The sequence below is a fragment of the Diceros bicornis genome, chromosome 34, assembly GCF_020826845.1.
Source record: "Diceros bicornis minor isolate mBicDic1 chromosome 34, mDicBic1.mat.cur, whole genome shotgun sequence".
In the NCBI taxonomy this organism is placed as follows: domain Eukaryota; kingdom Metazoa; phylum Chordata; class Mammalia; order Perissodactyla; family Rhinocerotidae; genus Diceros; species Diceros bicornis.
In genome coordinates, this window is record NC_080773.1 from 13,559,706 (window position 1) to 13,575,727 (window position 16,022).

General features: G+C 44.2%; 1 protein-coding gene across 1 annotated transcript; it reads left to right on the plus strand.

The window, feature by feature from the left end:
* Nucleotides 1-569: 569 nt before the first annotated feature.
* LEUTX (leucine twenty homeobox) lies at nucleotides 570-1,822 on the plus strand. Its single transcript, XM_058531066.1, has 2 exons — nucleotides 570-653; nucleotides 1,415-1,822. The coding sequence occupies exons 1-2, from the start codon at nucleotides 585-587 to the stop codon at nucleotides 1,820-1,822; spliced, it is 477 nt and encodes a 158-aa protein (XP_058387049.1). The 5' UTR covers nucleotides 570-584.
* Nucleotides 1,823-16,022: the final 14,200 nt, after the last annotated feature.

Here is a 16,022-nt window from a genome sequence, read left to right on the forward strand (position 1 = left end):
ATGTCGATCTCATGCCACTATCCTACGCTATCCCAATCAGGACAGACATCTTTTCTCGCACTACTTTGGTTCATTTTCCCAGGCTGTGAGTTTCCAGTATATTCCTCTAGAGCAAGTGGACAGTTACTTGCCTTTAAACCAGGCTTGAACCATTTTCCAGTGGGGGAAACTGAATTTCAGAAAAACAGAAAGACGTCTCCAGGTTGCTGGGAAGATAAGATAATGCCCAAAGTCATGCACAGGTGGACAGATATCTTACAGAGGCTATGGAGTGAGCCCACCAGAAAGCTTTCTTCATTTATGGCTTAAAGTGTGTGTCCTATTCAGTGGAAGTTGGTGCTAATTTTCTGGGGGTGCAGAACAACCCCAGCAAGGTGGTGAGGAGTGGGCTCCATGAGTCAACTTTTTAGACCAAGCTCTTGGTTCCTAGATCAGGCTCAGGTAAGAAGCCTACCTTTGGATATATTTTTTATGAAAGCCTTTTGTCTATTCCCTCTGCAGAAACACCAAGATCTGCTCGCCGGTGCCGCACAGCCTTTACTCCGGAGCAGCTCAGAGCTCTTAAAGATGTGTTTGAAGAGACCATGTACCCTGACTGGGCCACTATAATGGAACTTACTTCAATGATCCACCTTGAAGAGTCAGTGATAAAGGTGTGTCCCTGGCTGGGTCTCTAGATAGCACATCTCACCCAGAGCTTCACACACACATTTAATTATCAGATAATTTCTATTTATTGAACACTTGCTATGTGCCGGGACAGATGTTCAGCATTTTATGTTTTTATTGTCCTGACCGCCCATTTTATTGAGGAACACTAAGGCTCGCAGAGAGGAATTGTCTTCCAAGGATTATAAACAAGTGAGCTAGAATCTGAACCCAGAATTGGGCCTTTCTGACTCCAGACCCCCAATGCTACACAGGGCCGGTTGGGGCTGGATCTCAGATACTCCCACTTGGTCTGTTCCTGTTTATTTCTAGGTTCTCCTTAATCAGGACATTGACAACCTTCTTGATGCCTTGCAACTAAGTTTACACAGAGTTCAGGGCATAAGAACCCCTGGATGAATCCTGAAGGCACCCTAGCTAGACTGCCACTCCATTCTCAGACTTCAGAATCCTTTCTCTGAAAACCCAGAGCATCCACCAAGACAGGACTCCTTTTCCTTAATATCTCCTGACCTAGGGTTTGAGTGCTCTGTCCTTTTCTTCCTATTGCTAGCACAGTCCTACACTACACCCCCTCTGGAACCCAGGACAGGGAGGATAGAAAGAACTTCCCATGTTCAGATAAAAAAAGAAGGTATGCGAGACTAGCTTTCTCACACCCAAACAACCTAATTCCTGAGGAACATGAGGATTCCCCTGTGGACCCACCTCCCTTTATTAACCTGCTCACCTCCTCTCTCCCCAGACTTGGTTCAAGAACCAGCGCGTCAAAAGGAGGAAGCAGCAGCAACAAACTCGACCAAGTCCATCACCAGAAGCGCCAAACCAGACCACCTCAGTGAAGGAGCAGGAGACCCTCTTACCCGTAACCTCTGCAAACACTGATCCCACGAGTCCCAGCGTTTCCGATGACTGTGAGCATGAACCACCTAAGCCTTCTGGAATCCAGCAACCTGGAGGGGCTGGTGCTTCTGTGTGGAATTCATGGGATTCTCAGTCTCATGATCTCCAACAGATATGTCTGGGGGTCTCTGATCCTCCCTGGGCCTCCGTTCCCTATGACATGGATGAATTTATACGACTGTACACTTTACCTGGGGATGATGATCCCAGTAGTCTAGATTGGTACCTCTTCCCAAAGTGCCCCAATTGAGGGGTATGGTTGGCCCTGATCTCCAGTGTGACTGGTGACACACCCACAGCTGCTGAGAAAGGTCTGAGAGACATTTCTAAACACCTTTAATGGGTCAGCTCTAGTCTAAACGGATCACAGCCCGGGAATTGTATCTTCTTCTATAAGAATAAAGAAATCCCTCTACCTTTCAGCATTGCCTGCAGATTCTGTCCTCTGAGGGCCTCCTCAACCGGATTTCAGTACCAAGGACAGTCATTGGGTGCCTTTGGAGAAATAGGGGAAACCAGCTAGTTTTCCTTGTGTCCTAGGTTGTCCCAGTTGAGCTTGGTTCCATGAAAGCACCCCAACTAAAGTCCATACTGTGTAAAAATTCCTGTTCCCCATGGACCATCTTTATCTCTTAAAAAAACAAAACTTAGGAGAGTGACATCAGCCAAGATGGTGGACTAGGAGGTCCTAGCAAGGTTACCTCCATAAAAACAATGATTTAACAACTACCCACTGATGCAAATAACTCTGAGAGGGCTCTGGAGAACAATTAAGAAGATGTAACCATCCAGTGGAGCACAAAAACCAAGGATGGCCACAAGAAAATTGTAGGAAGCATTTTACCTCCTGTTGGAGGAGGTCATCAAGGAGACATGACTGCCAGTTGACCTGCGAGCTGGACCTGGACAATTGGAGGCTCCCCACCAACCACCCGTCCTTGAAATGTGCTTTCCACTTGCCTCCCCCACTCCCGGAAGCTGCTCCAAGGGTACAGCCTTGAAATAGAACTGTGGTGTTGAGCCTATCTGGACTGGGCACCTGACTGAATCCACTTAAAACCTCTATATAAACTTTTAAGATTCTGGTGGGTGGCTGCAGAGATCAACTCATCTTGCAGCCTCCCAAGATAAGCCTCATAAGTAAATCCCCTTGCTTATTAAACCTGCTACCTCCAATCTGGAGAGCTCTGCCTCTTTCTTTGCTCTCTCCCTGACCTCCAAGCACACGGTCCAGTTTCAGATTACACCTGGGAAACTCCTGAGGAGGTTGCAACATCTGGCAAGCCAGGCAGAGACTGAAGAAATAGGCTTTGGGAAAGAGGCACCCATGGAGGAAATCCCGAGTTGGCCGTCAACCTCTGTGTGAGGAGGGGTGGTCCTTGCGGACAGCTGCAGAAGTATGGGGATGCCTGGAAAATGTTGGCTGCTTTAATGCATTTGTTTGAGAAAGTGTGCATAGCGCACCATGGCAAAGAAGAGACACGAATGGTTGCCAAAGTGGGTTGGCCTCTACTGTGGGCAGTTTGGCCGGACACCAATGCCCAACTGGAGACTGATACTCGAGTTAGAAAGTTGGAAGAAGAGCTGAGATTAGAGAAGGATGCGCAGTGTCCGCTGCTCTGCTAGCTTTGGGGCTGGCAGACAAGGTGGGAGAGCTGGATAGGAAGTTAGAGACCTTAGCATGCCGTTTTGCAAAGCTAGGAGTGCGCAAGCTGCCACAGGTGAAGATCCAGGCGCTTGTGACAAAGCCTGATTAGGACACAAAGAGGTAAAATCTCTGATGAAAATGAAGGAGGATATTGTGATTGATGAAGAAAAGGACGAAACGCCCATGCTGTCTGACCCCTAATTCAAAGGAAAATTTTAAATAGCAATTACCCCAAAACACCTAGGAGAAAACTTACATTCTTTCTCTGTCCCTTGAAGGTGTGAATCTTATCATGTCTTTGAAATGTAAACACTGCCGAGAGAGACTGAAGGAAAAAAGGGGGAAAAGAAGCTTTTTAAACATATAGAGACTGCTGTGGAAGTTCTTTTGCCAAAATTGATTTGTAAAAGAGCTAAGATTTTTTTACAAAACTATTAGAAATAATAAGAGTGACAGAAAATGACTGTATATGAAAGTAGGTAAGAAAAATAGAATGTGTATTTTTTTTTTTTTGGATAAGAAAAGATATGAAGGATTTTTTTTTTTGGACAGAAAAAAAGAAAGTAATTTTGTCCTAAAGTAAAATAATTGTTCCAGAATAAGAAAGAAAAAAGATAGGACAGAACCTGAATGAACATAGAAAGTTGTAGAAGGTTTGTGGAAAAGGAATTTTGAGAAAGGAATTTGATGTATGGCCAAGCTGACTAAGATTGGAATGGATTTATTTAAGTTAAAAAGAAAAAAAGGAGAATTTTATTATCAAAATACACTGGTGCAAAATTAGAATTTGGTTTTCTCTCTGTTAAAAGGAGAAAGTTTTCTTAGATTATTGGTCTGCTCTTAATAAGAAATTGTAAACAAAGGTTTTTATTTACCTTCAATGTAATCTGCCTAGGAAACAAAGATTTCGTGCTTTGTCTTTATCAGGTCTTTGATTACTTAAGAAAACTGAGTCTTCTCCAGTAAAAAAGCTAAGTGTTTTACAACTATGTAACTTTTTGTATATGTTAAATTTCATAGGAAGCATTGTCAAATAAGAAGTGATGTTAAACTTTTTAAAAGGTATGTTTGTTTGAAATTCCTAAAAATCTGGCATCTTCTGGTATCATGTTTATCAGTTATGATTTTAAAATGTATGTCACAGAAATAACCAAATTCCCTTGTCAGTTGCGTTATATAATAAAATCTCATCATATCTTTAATCATGACTTTTTTTTGGGGTGAGGTGGGTTGGCCCTGATCTAACGCCTGTTGCCTATCATCCTCTTTTTGCTTGAGGAAGATTGTTGCTAAGCTAACATCTGTGCCAATCTTCCTCCATTTTGTATGGGGGACGCTGCCACAGCATCGCTTGATGAGTGGTGTGTAAGCCCCTGCCCGGGATCCGAACTGTGAACCGTGGGCCACCAAAGCGGACCCAACCACTACACCACCAGGCTGGCCCCTAATCATGACCATTTTTAAGTCTTTTGCCATTTGCAGACAGTTATCGTCCAACGCAGCCAGATAACCACCAAACGAGCCACCTGCATGCCAGTGAGGCCCCCTGCTGATGCTCAGGGCACATTCTGGAAGAGGGGGGTGTGTGAGGTTGTAAGAGCCGGCCACCAGGGGTGGAGTGTTGGAGGAGGTCATGGAGAGGACGTGACCGCTGGTTGACCCTCAAGCTGGACCTGGGCAATCGGAAGCTCCACACCACTCCCCTGTCCTTGGAATGTACGTTCCACTTGCCTTCCCACTCCCAGAAGCTGCTCCAATGGTACAGCCTTGGATAGAAATGTGGTGTGGAGCCTCTCTGGACTGGGTACCTGACTGAACCCAGTTCAGGCCTCTATATAAACTTTTAAGATTCTGGCAGGTGGGCGCAAAGATCTACTTGTCTTGCAGCTGCCCAAGACAAGCCTCCTAAATTCCTTTGCTTATTAAACCCACCGCCTACCAATCTGGTGTGGTCTGCCTCTTTCTTTGGTCTCTCCCTGCCGTCTGAGTAGGCGGCCGGTTTCAGATTACATCTGAGAAACTCCCGAGGCGGTTAGAACCCATACTTGCGTCACCCCATCCCCCAGACCCGCATAACTTACTGCTGAGAGGGATCGCCTTGGCTCTGACCTCCCCCTTTGGGAGAAAAGGAGAGCAGAAAGACCCCAGCAGCTTTCACTACTGAGGACCCAAGCAGCCCTCATGGCTGTCAGGGACACTTGCAGCTTTGCCACTGAGGACTCCCTCAGTCTTTGCCTGTGCTGATCCCAGCTGATGGAGCTTCCCAGGACCCATGCCACTGAGTCCCCTGGAGCAGGAGCCGATGCTGCCACCCCATCTACCCCGGCCCTGGCCACCGCGTGAACACCCATGACCTGGATGTTACTAAGAAAGGGGATAAAAAAATGGACATTGATGGGATTCAAACAAACGTTTTAATATAGTACTACCAAAGGTTGGGCAGGCCAAAAAGACACCCTACTTAGCCCCCAACAGCAAAGAGGCCCAAAGAAGTCTGCTCTATTTACCATAGTTTGGAGAAATTTTAAAAGCGAAGAGTTAAAGATTATAATGGGAAATCTGACCTGTAATTGCTTTGAGTGATGGTTGGGCAGGTTGATCAAGATGAAGATTGACAAAAGGTTCAGGGTCCCTTGGCTCGACCCCTCACTGAGGACTCAAAGTCTTTTGCACAAGAGTGGGTAAAATGATCGGGGGATGGAAAAGAGAAATTTCCAGGACTCCTTGATATGGGAGCCCCATGAACTCTGGTACCAAAATCCATTGGTGAAGCCGTGACATGGGCTACAATTAGATTGAGAGAAAATAAAAAGGTAAGAATTGATGGGACTATGAATGTTGGAATATTTAAACAGGCTTTATGTAAAAAAGCTGTGTCTCCTTTACCTGTTTGATGGGAATGGATATCATGTCTGGCTGGGGAACACTTCCCCTACCTAGTGTTGTAAACCCAAAACTCGTTAATAAAGTCCTAATGGAGGCTAAATTAAGAAAGTAAGAGTTGATTGAATTAAGGTGAAAGTTTGGAGGAGAACAGTTACGTTTCAACAGGCTTCATGGGAAGCGGTGTGTCTCTTTCACTTGATTGCGTTACGGGGTGGACATTGTCTGACTAGGGAATGTTTCTCCTACCTCGTATAGTAAAACAGAAGGCATCTAAATCCACCCTTCAAGAAATATTAATTGGACATGCTAAATGGGAACCAGTAAGATTGCCTGAGCCCTCACAGCGTAGAACAGAAGCTGAAGAGCTGGTAAGGGCAAATTCTTCGTGTGATAGCTCCATGTGAGGTGTAGACTGGGGCTTATGGCAAGTGCCTGGGAGCACCTCCCAGTGACGACTACTGGGACTTTGGATTAGAGAATTTCTGCTGAAGAGGCAAGCTTGCTATTCCCATTAGCTTGCTATTGGACACTAATAGAATCTATCCCTATGACTAAAGGACGTGAAATAATCTTGAAATCTGAAATTCCCATGATGTCTTGGGTGACGTCAGAGAAACCTCTAATGGGGATGGCAGTACCCAGAAGAGTTCCATAATGAAATGGAAATGATTTATACAGGATCACGCTGCCTGGGGAATGCAAGGAGGAGATACATAAGAGCAAGGGGCCTCTTTCCCCTTGGGACTGACTTTGGAACCATGTGAGGGGCCACTGGATTCTATTATCACTTGGACAGTGCCCTATAAACAGCTCTCGGCTGATTGACAAAGAGCTGCTAAGTTTGTGGACTGGAGCTCCAAGGTGAATGGACAACATCCTGTTTGCAAGGCCACCAGTCTGATCGAAGAAAGAAAAAGCAAATCAGCTCGGTGGGCTGAGTTGCACGCTGTTTTCCTTGCAGGATGGAAGAATTGAAGAGCAAAAAAAGCCTCTATGTTTGGGTTTTGACTGACTCCCGGGCAGTGACCAATGGCTTGGCCATATGGTCAGGCAGAAGGGCAACGGAAACCTGGCCTAGGAAAGGGATGCCCATGTGGGAATTTGAGGAGTTGATGCCCATCAGAAGAACTGCCAGGTTTGGAAGGTGATCGGAAACAGAGCAAGCAGATATCCCTGCGCGCTTGCTTAAGGTAGCCACCTGAGTCTGCGAAATGAGTGGATGTGGGGGTCTGCAGCAATGCAGACATGGGCTGAATCTGGACCTACTCCTCTTACACGCTCTGAGGCACAAAATACCAATAAGAGCTGTCTGTCTGCCAGCAAAAGAGAGAGACTGCAGACGGCTATGTGGCAGATTCCCTGGGGGGTAAAGTCCTGATCACAGCTGGCGAGCCAGACTGACGCTGGTAGCCCTGGGGGGCTACAAATGGGTCCTGATAGGATTAGACACTGACTCCGGACTGGGCTTTGTTTACTCAATGGAAGATGCAAAAGCTCTGAGCGCTGTAAGAGAACCAGAACAGAAGATACCGCATCAATTTGAACCGCTGACTGTCATTCCTTCAGACCAAGGAACACACTTTATAGCTCACAGTATCTAACAATGGGCAAAGAGATATCCTCCGCAGACCACTAATTTGATAGAGAATTGGAAATGGCAATTAAAACACTATTTGTCTAAAATGGGGGGGGGCGGGGATAAAAGCATGAGAGGCTGGTTTACACGCCTTCACAGGTGTGTGCTCACACTCAACATGAGTGGGGGGGGCTTGTCAGCTTAAGATAAACAGCCAGAAAATGGGTTTATTCGGGAATAGCAAAGACTCGCAATTCAGGACACGTGGTCCATGGTGACCCACAGGCAAATCCAGAGAAGCAAAGAAGAACTTTTTATTTTTTTTTTTGTGAGGAAGACCGGCTCTGAGCTCTGAGCTAACATCTATTGCCAATCCTCCTCCTTTTTTTCCCCAAAGCCCCAGTAGATAGTTGTATGTCATAGTTGCACATCCTTCTAGTTGCTGTGTGTGGGACGCCGCCTCAGCATGGCCGGAGAAGCGGTGCGTCGGTGCGCGCCCGGGATCTGAACCCAGGCCGCCAGCAGCGGAGCGCACGCACTTAACCGCTAAGCCACGGGGTGGGCTCCCTATATGAACTTTTAAGAAAAATAAAACATTAAAAATTGTTGTAGAGTGGAGGCAGAGACCTTTACTTAACTAATTCCCTACATGTAACAGAGGTGTTTGTCCTCGCAGGAATTGGGGAGCTGCGTCTCATCCCGCAGCCAAGCAGGGGTCGTGATGGTGGAACCGTGACTGGGTAATGTGATGCCGGAGGGCACCTGCAGAAGCCTGGGACCCAAGCAAGGTCCTGAGAGTTTGGGACAGCGGATGTAGCCAAGACCTGGGCGCTGCCGGGACCGTCGCCGTGTTGCCTAACTCCGGGGTCACCACCAACATTTGACCTCCAGGGGGCGCCATTCGTACATAGCATGAAAGATAGGGCTTGGTGATGGTGCCGTCCTCTGCTCCATCTCCTGCCGTGGGCGGCACCCCTCCCCCTGTGCACGGAGACCGCTGCTTCCAGGTTCAAGCTGGTACAAGCTGGTAGTAAACCCGAGTGGACGCGGGCACAGAACAAGCCACCCCGCCCCGCTTCCCGTGAGGATGTTCGGTCCAAGTTCCCGGCTCTGTTTCCAGTAATGTCACTCAGGGCTTAAGACCCACCCCTTACCCTTGATGTCCAATCAGAAGCGAGAGATGGAATTCGGCAGAGGGTATTTTATACTATTTTACACCAAAATGCTAAATTTAGATGAAAATGGAGGATTCTCCATGGAAGTATTAATGGCATTAATTGGCATATGAAAAAGTAGAAAATCTGAATAGACCAATAACCAAAGAAGAAATTACAAAGGAAGTAAAAGATCTACATTCTAAGAAAGGCATTAGATGATTTTGTGGGCCAATTCTGCGACACATTCAAAGAAAGAATTCCTAGGTTATATAGAGTGGTCCCGAGAATAGAAAAAGGGACATTACCCAAGTCTTTTTAATGGTTGGCACAATTCCCTTAATAAGCCTAGAAAACCAAAATAGGGTTAAAAATTAGGCCAATGGCACTCATACACACAAGGAAAATTTCCAAATAAAATATTAACAAACAGAACTCAGCAATATTTTAAGCCAATAATTCACAATAAAGGATAGGATTGCTTTCAGAAATACAGAAATATCTCAACATTAGAAAATTTGCCAATGCATTCCAGCACACTCGCGGGATAAAGATGGAACAATATTCGATCATATCGAAAGATGTAGAAATGTTCCAAATTAATGAGAAAGAGACCAAAATGCAATCGTCTCCTCCTTCTGCCTTTCCTCCAGCTGTAGGGACAGAGAGCTGGAGCACAAATTCACCATCCCTTAAAATCTGGAGGAGAAAGAGAGAGGACAGTGAGGAGTCAGAACTATGTTGACTACAGATGGCAAAACAGGGCCGGCCCCGTGGCTTAGTGGTTAAGTGCGGGCGCTCCGCTGCTGGCGGCCAGGGTTGGATCCCGGGCGCGCACCAACGCACCGCTTCTCTGGCCATGCTGAGGCCGCGTCCCACATACAGCAACTAGAAGGAAGTGCAGCTATGACATACAACTATCTACTGGGGCTTTGGGGGAAAAAATAAATAAATAAAATTATTAAAAAAAAAAAGATGGCAAAACAGGGAGGGCTGCAGACGGGAGGTGGAGGAAGGGGGAGGTGGCCGGGGGCACCGAGAAAGTGATGGAGGCAGAGAGAGGGCAACTTAGAGACAGAGGGAGCAGAGACTAAGGGGCAGAGAGGGGAGAACCTCAGAGAGATTTCCTCATCTGAAAACCCTAATAGTGATGTTTACCAGCCATACAGCGACTGGTCAATCAACGGTGTCTACGTGATTTTATCAATTCTGTTTCACATTTCAACATCTCCAGAAATCAGCTGTCATCCTGTAATTGAGACCATCTCACAGATGCTCTCTGCTGGATAGCCATCATAGTGCAGGCATCTTGCCTGGTTCTTTTTCCTGGTGATGGGCCACTGCAATTCCCTAATGTTTCAACACAAATCATTTAAAAATCATTTGAAGAGGGAATATGAATCCTGGTTGTGGTCTGGAAACCCTTCCAGTGACACACAGTCAGAGGAAGAAAGCCAAGCTTGGAAGCAAATCCAGAGATAATAGTTGAGCACTCTTCTAAGAAATGCTCCATCAACAGTGCTCTTGACAGCACGAGAACAATATTCACGGAAAAGCACAAACGTCACGAACTCTAAGCCAGAAAATGTCAAAATGTCTGCAATTTACTTTGAGATGCATTGATGGAGGGATAGATGTGTATAAAGCAAGTCTGGTTAAAAAAAAATTATATATATATCAGTGGTACAGCCAGGTGGGTATATGTCTGTTCCCCATAAAATTCTTTCAAACTCACTGTATGTTCAACAATTTTCAGAATAAAATATGGGGGAGAAATAATGCAGAAGATTCAGATTCTGAATATAAGCATCTTTTAGGAATGCCTTAACCGATTAATTGTGCTTATATTTTCCACTGTAGATATCAGAGTGATCTGTTACAAAATCTTTTTCTAAATAAGTTTACACGTGTTCTTTCAGTAAATATATAATAAATATTATAAGTGATAGTAGAGCATTGTGTCAGTATAACTGGTAGCAGTTTTTCTTTCCTAGTGGTAAATAGAACAATGCTGTGTTTTATAGTAGAAGGAATCTTAATTTTGATGAAATATGCATATTATTTTGTAATCAAAACAAATGTTAAACCCAGTGGCAACAAGTACACCTGGCGCCCAATCTTGTTATCTAACCATGTGATGAAAATAATAAGAATAATTATGTTTTCACATATTGAGGTATATGGGGAAGCCATTGTGGTTTAAATCCGATTTGACCTAAAACTTGTTTTTCCCAGAGCAGCCAGACTTATAGCTCTCCAAACACGCATTGTACATCTGCTTCCAACATTTTCCCAAAGCAAAGAATGCACTCTTCAAAGATAGAGATGGATGTCTCCCTTTTTCTGACACTGATACCAGTAGTTCTTTGAAGATAAGCTTTTCTTCCCAGAGAACCAATGTCAAGTTGACCTGTGTATATGTGCTAAACTTAGGCAAAACATCTCCTTGTGACTTCGGAAAAAAATTGTATTCCTGTCGTGCTTGCTGTACATTCTTTGTTCTGAAACGGTATATAACCATGCTGTAAACCACACTTCTCCAGAGTGCTCTCTTCCCCGGGGAAGAGAGCACTTCTGGACTACTCCTCACATTAGCTCATTAAATATCTTTCTTACCTATAGTTTGGTTATCGATTATTCGCGTCAACACATTCTACAGTAAAATGAACTAGCGCTCCTTGGAGAAATGGCTGATTCTAGGATTGGAAGAGGAAACATACAACACGGGCCTGGAGCGTCCTCTAGTGCCAGAAAGTAAGAAAGTGCTCAAAAATAAAACGACGGTACGTCGAAGGGACACAGGATTCATCTGAAAGAGCTCCCCATGGCCGACGCTGGAACAATTTAAGTAACAAAATAAAGTAGTGTTGGATTATAAGCCAAAATACAAAATAAATAGCCATGAATCCATACTGATATAAATAAATTATTGGATAAATAAATAGGGAAGAAGAGAAAAATCTCCCTTGTAGAAGAATTCCAAATAATTTATGTAGATACTCTGCCCTCAAGGAGGTGCAGCTGACTCCCGAGTTCTCAAGTGTGGGCTGCTCACAGTGGCTTACTTCCAAAGAGGACAGTGTGGAAAGGGGGAAAGAGTAACTTACGATGGAGAAATCTGACAAAGATGACCTTCGCCAGGTGACCAAGGACAACACCAACAGTCATGAATCATGTTGATGGTATGTACCCTTGATATGATGGGATGAGAATGACACTTTACCTCTGTGGTCTTCCTTCCATAACCCCAGTCTAATCATGAGAAAAACATCAGACAAATCCCAATTGGGGGACAATCTGCAACACACCTGACCGGCCCTCACAACTGCCAAGATCATTAAAATCAAGGAAAGTCTGAGAAACTGTCAGAGCCAAGAAGAGCCTCACGAGACTTGACAACTAAACGTAATGTGCTGTCCTGGACGGGATCCTGACACGGAGAAAGGACATTAGATAAAAAGTAAGGAAATCTGAATACAGTTTCGACTTTAGTGAATAATAATGTCTTGATATTGGTCCATTAATTGTAACAAATGTACCATATTAATGTAAGATGTTAATAATAGGGGAAACTGGGTGTGGGGTATATGGGAACTCTCTTTTCAGTTGTTCCATAAAGCTAAAACTATTCTAAAATAAAAAGTTATTTTTAAAAAATATCTCCTCCAAAAAAAAAAAAAACCACCCAGAAAAGTCAAAGATTTTAAAAAACTTCTCAATAATAACAACAATAAACAAACACATAGAGACAGAGATTGGATTGGTGGTTACCAGAGGGGAAGGGGGGAGGGAGGAGGGCGAAAGGGATGATTCGGCATATGTGTGTGGTGATGGGTTGTAATTAGTATTCGGGTGGTGAACATCATGTAATCTATGCAGAAATAGAAGTATAATGATGTACACCTGAAATTGATACACTGTTATAAACCAATGTTACTGCAATAAACACAAAATTAAAAAAAAAAAAAGAATTTTTCTTGAAAAGACTGAGTTTTCTTACAATGTCCAAATCAGCTCTCTTCTTGTTTCCCTCAACTTTCCCCTTCTCATCTGTAGTCTGATAGAGTCTTTACACGATGGGCAAATGATGTCTTCATTTTAAGACAAGATTCATCACACAGCTTGATGGAGAAGAAGACCGGGGGCTTTTCCAGAGCTGGGAGCAAAGGGTGCTGTTGGCTGACAGAGGAGTCTCAGGGAGGAGAAGATGTTCAGAGACCATCACGCCCTCTCCACCTGCCATCTGACTTTTATAGTATGTCCTCCTTCGGCAATTTGAGCCTCTTGGTTAGCGCAGGAAGGAGGACCTGGAGGGAACCCCAGCAGCGAGGGGGAGAGAGTGCCTGGGAGTCTGGTCCTCTCTGCTCTGCACTTCAGAAGTGTCTGGAGGTGCTGGGGTTAAGTCAGCTCTTCTCCTCTGCTACCAGCACCCAGCCCATCTGCTCCTCTCTTCGCTCCATCTGAGGTGACACAGTCATGGTTAAGGCTGAGGACCAGGGAGCCAGACAGCCTGGATATGAGTCCCATCTCTGCCACTTCGAGCGGGGCGACCTTGAGCAAGTGATTCACCTCTGTGGTCCTCAGTTTCCTTGTCTGTAAAACGGGGATAATAACAGTTAATATCTACCTCATAGAGTTGTCCTGAGGATTAAATGAATTAAAATGTACACAGCTCTTAGAAAAGTGCCTGGCACGTACTGAGTGCTGTATACATGTTTTTATTGATATTATTTTTAGAGATACACAATGTTCTGTGCTTTAATTTTTTTCCCCAGATGGGACAGACTGAAGTGAAGTTAAAAAAAAAAAAAAAGATAGCCCTCTTGGAATGGACCTTCTGTCTTCTGGAATTGTCACTAGAATGACTATTTAGCCACATAAATGTAAGGCAAGTATTTACCCCTGATTGCTAAGGAGGGGAAAGGGAAATCCGCATAAGAGACGAGGTCTTCTGGGAGGAAAAAGATTGGCACCCAGACCCCTTCACTTTGAGATACAAAAGTTTTAGAACACTTCTGTTAAAGTGGAATGGCCAGACCACAGTCAGCTGTCGTGAAAGGATTGAATGATGGCCATAGGAAAACTCACCACACGTGGTAGAGGTGTGTGCATTGGTAGCTTGGACACAGGTAAAAGATGTGGTTTATGTCTCCTAAGGGAAACTAGTTTTGGGTTGTTGTTAGTATTCTCTTAAGACAGGTGCACACGCTGATTTCTAAGAATAGAAGTGAATGTGTTAATCTGTTGGAGTTGCTGTAACATCACGCATAAGATGGATTATATAACAGGAGCTCCTTGTTCTTTAGCTGTATGTGGTGGAGGTTATGGCTGTAAGTCCAAGATCAAGATGTTGGTAAACTTGATTCCTTCTGAGGGTTGTGATGCAGTTGCATGTCACTTCTAGAGCCTTCTAGCGGTTTCTGGGTAATCTTTGGCATTCTTTGGTTGTAGATGCATCATCACCCAATCTCTGCCTTCTTCACATGGCATTCTCGCAGTGTGCATGTCTGTTTGTATGTCCAAATGTCCCCCATTTTTATAAGGACACGGTCATACTGGATTAGGGCCCACCCTGATGATCTCATTTTAACTTGATAACCTGCAAAGACTCTATTTCCAAATAAGGCTACACTCACAGACAATGGGGTTTAGGACTTAAGCATCTTTTGGGGGGGACACAATTCACTCCTAGCAGTGATGTTCTTCACACCAGGCGAGAAAGGTGCCTCAAATTCTCCACCTACAGGATGGTGCCCGTCATTGTGTACTGGGATTGATAACGCTTTTTTTTTTGTGAGGAAGATCGGCCCTGAGTTAACATCCATGCCAATCCTCCTCTTTTTGCTGAGGAAGACCGGCTCTGAGCTAACATCTATTGCCAATCCTCCTCCTTTTTTTCCCCAAAGCCCCAGTAGATAGTTGTATGTCATAGTTGCATATCCTTCTAGTTGCTGTATGTGGGACGCGGCCTCAGCATGGCGGGAGAAGCGGTGCGTCGGTGCGCGCCCAGGATCTGAACCCGGGGCCGCCAGAAGCGGAGTGCGCACACTTAACCACTAAGCCATGGGGCCGGCCAGGTAGCGCTTTTAATTGGAGACAAGTCATCTTTTTTCACCGGAACACACCCCAGATAGGCATAGCTTCTGAATCAGAAATATTTGGCATTGAGAAGTCACCATCTGGTTATTTCTCTTTGTGTTTATCTGGACTTGGGAGATGAGAAAAAGAAATCTCATGTTTGTTTAATTTTTTGTTTCATTGTTTAAGCAGCTTCATTGAGATATAATTCGCAGGCCAAAAACTTCACCCATTTGAAGTGTGCAATTCAATAGTTTTTAGTAGGTTCGTAGATATGTGAAACAATCATCACAGTCAATTTTAGAACATTTTCATTACCTCAGAAAGAAAGCCCATACTTGAGTTATCATCCCCTATCCCATCCTTCCCAGCCCTAATCAACCACTAATCCACTTTCTCTCTATAGATTTGGATATTATGGACATTTCATATAAATGGAATCATAAATATGTGGCCTTTTGTATCTGCCTTTATTTTTTAACTTAGCATAATGTCTTCAAGGTTCATCCATGTTGTAGCACGTGTTAGTACTTCATTCCTTTTTATGGAATAATATTCCATTGTATGGCTATACCGCATTTGGTTTATCGATTCATCGGTTAGTAGACATTGGGTTGTTTCCAGCTTTTGGCTATTATAAATAATGCTGCTATAGACATCCAGGTTTTGTGTAGACATAGTTTTCTTTTCTCTTGGGTATACACCTAGGAGTGGAATCATTGAGTCTTATGATAACTTTATGTTTAATCATCTGAGAAGCTTCCAGACTGTTTTCCAAAGTGGCTGCACCATTTTACGTTCTCACCAGCAGTGGATGAGGGTTCTTTCCCTGTTGAATGATCTTGGCAACTTGGTGGAAAATCAATTGACCATAGACACATGGTTTTATTTCTGGACTCTCAATTCTATTCTGTTGATCTATGTTTCTGTCTTTAAAGTCTGTACCACACTGTCTTGATTACCATGGTCTTGTAGTAAGTTCTCAAACTGGGAAGTGTGAGTCCGACTTGGTTTTTTTTCCAAGATTGTTTTGGCTATTCTGGGTCTCTTTCAGTTTCATATAAATTTTAGATTCAGCTTGCTAATTTCTGCAAAGAAGTCAGCTATG

Coding starts and splice junctions, on each gene's coding strand:
- LEUTX (XM_058531066.1), top strand. CDS start 585: ATGTACCCTGACTGGGCCACTATAATGGAACTTACTTCAATGATCCAC. Junction 654..1,414: donor TTGAAGAGTCAGTGATAAAG/GTGTGTCCCTGG, acceptor CTCTCTCCCCAG/ACTTGGTTCAAGAACCAGCG.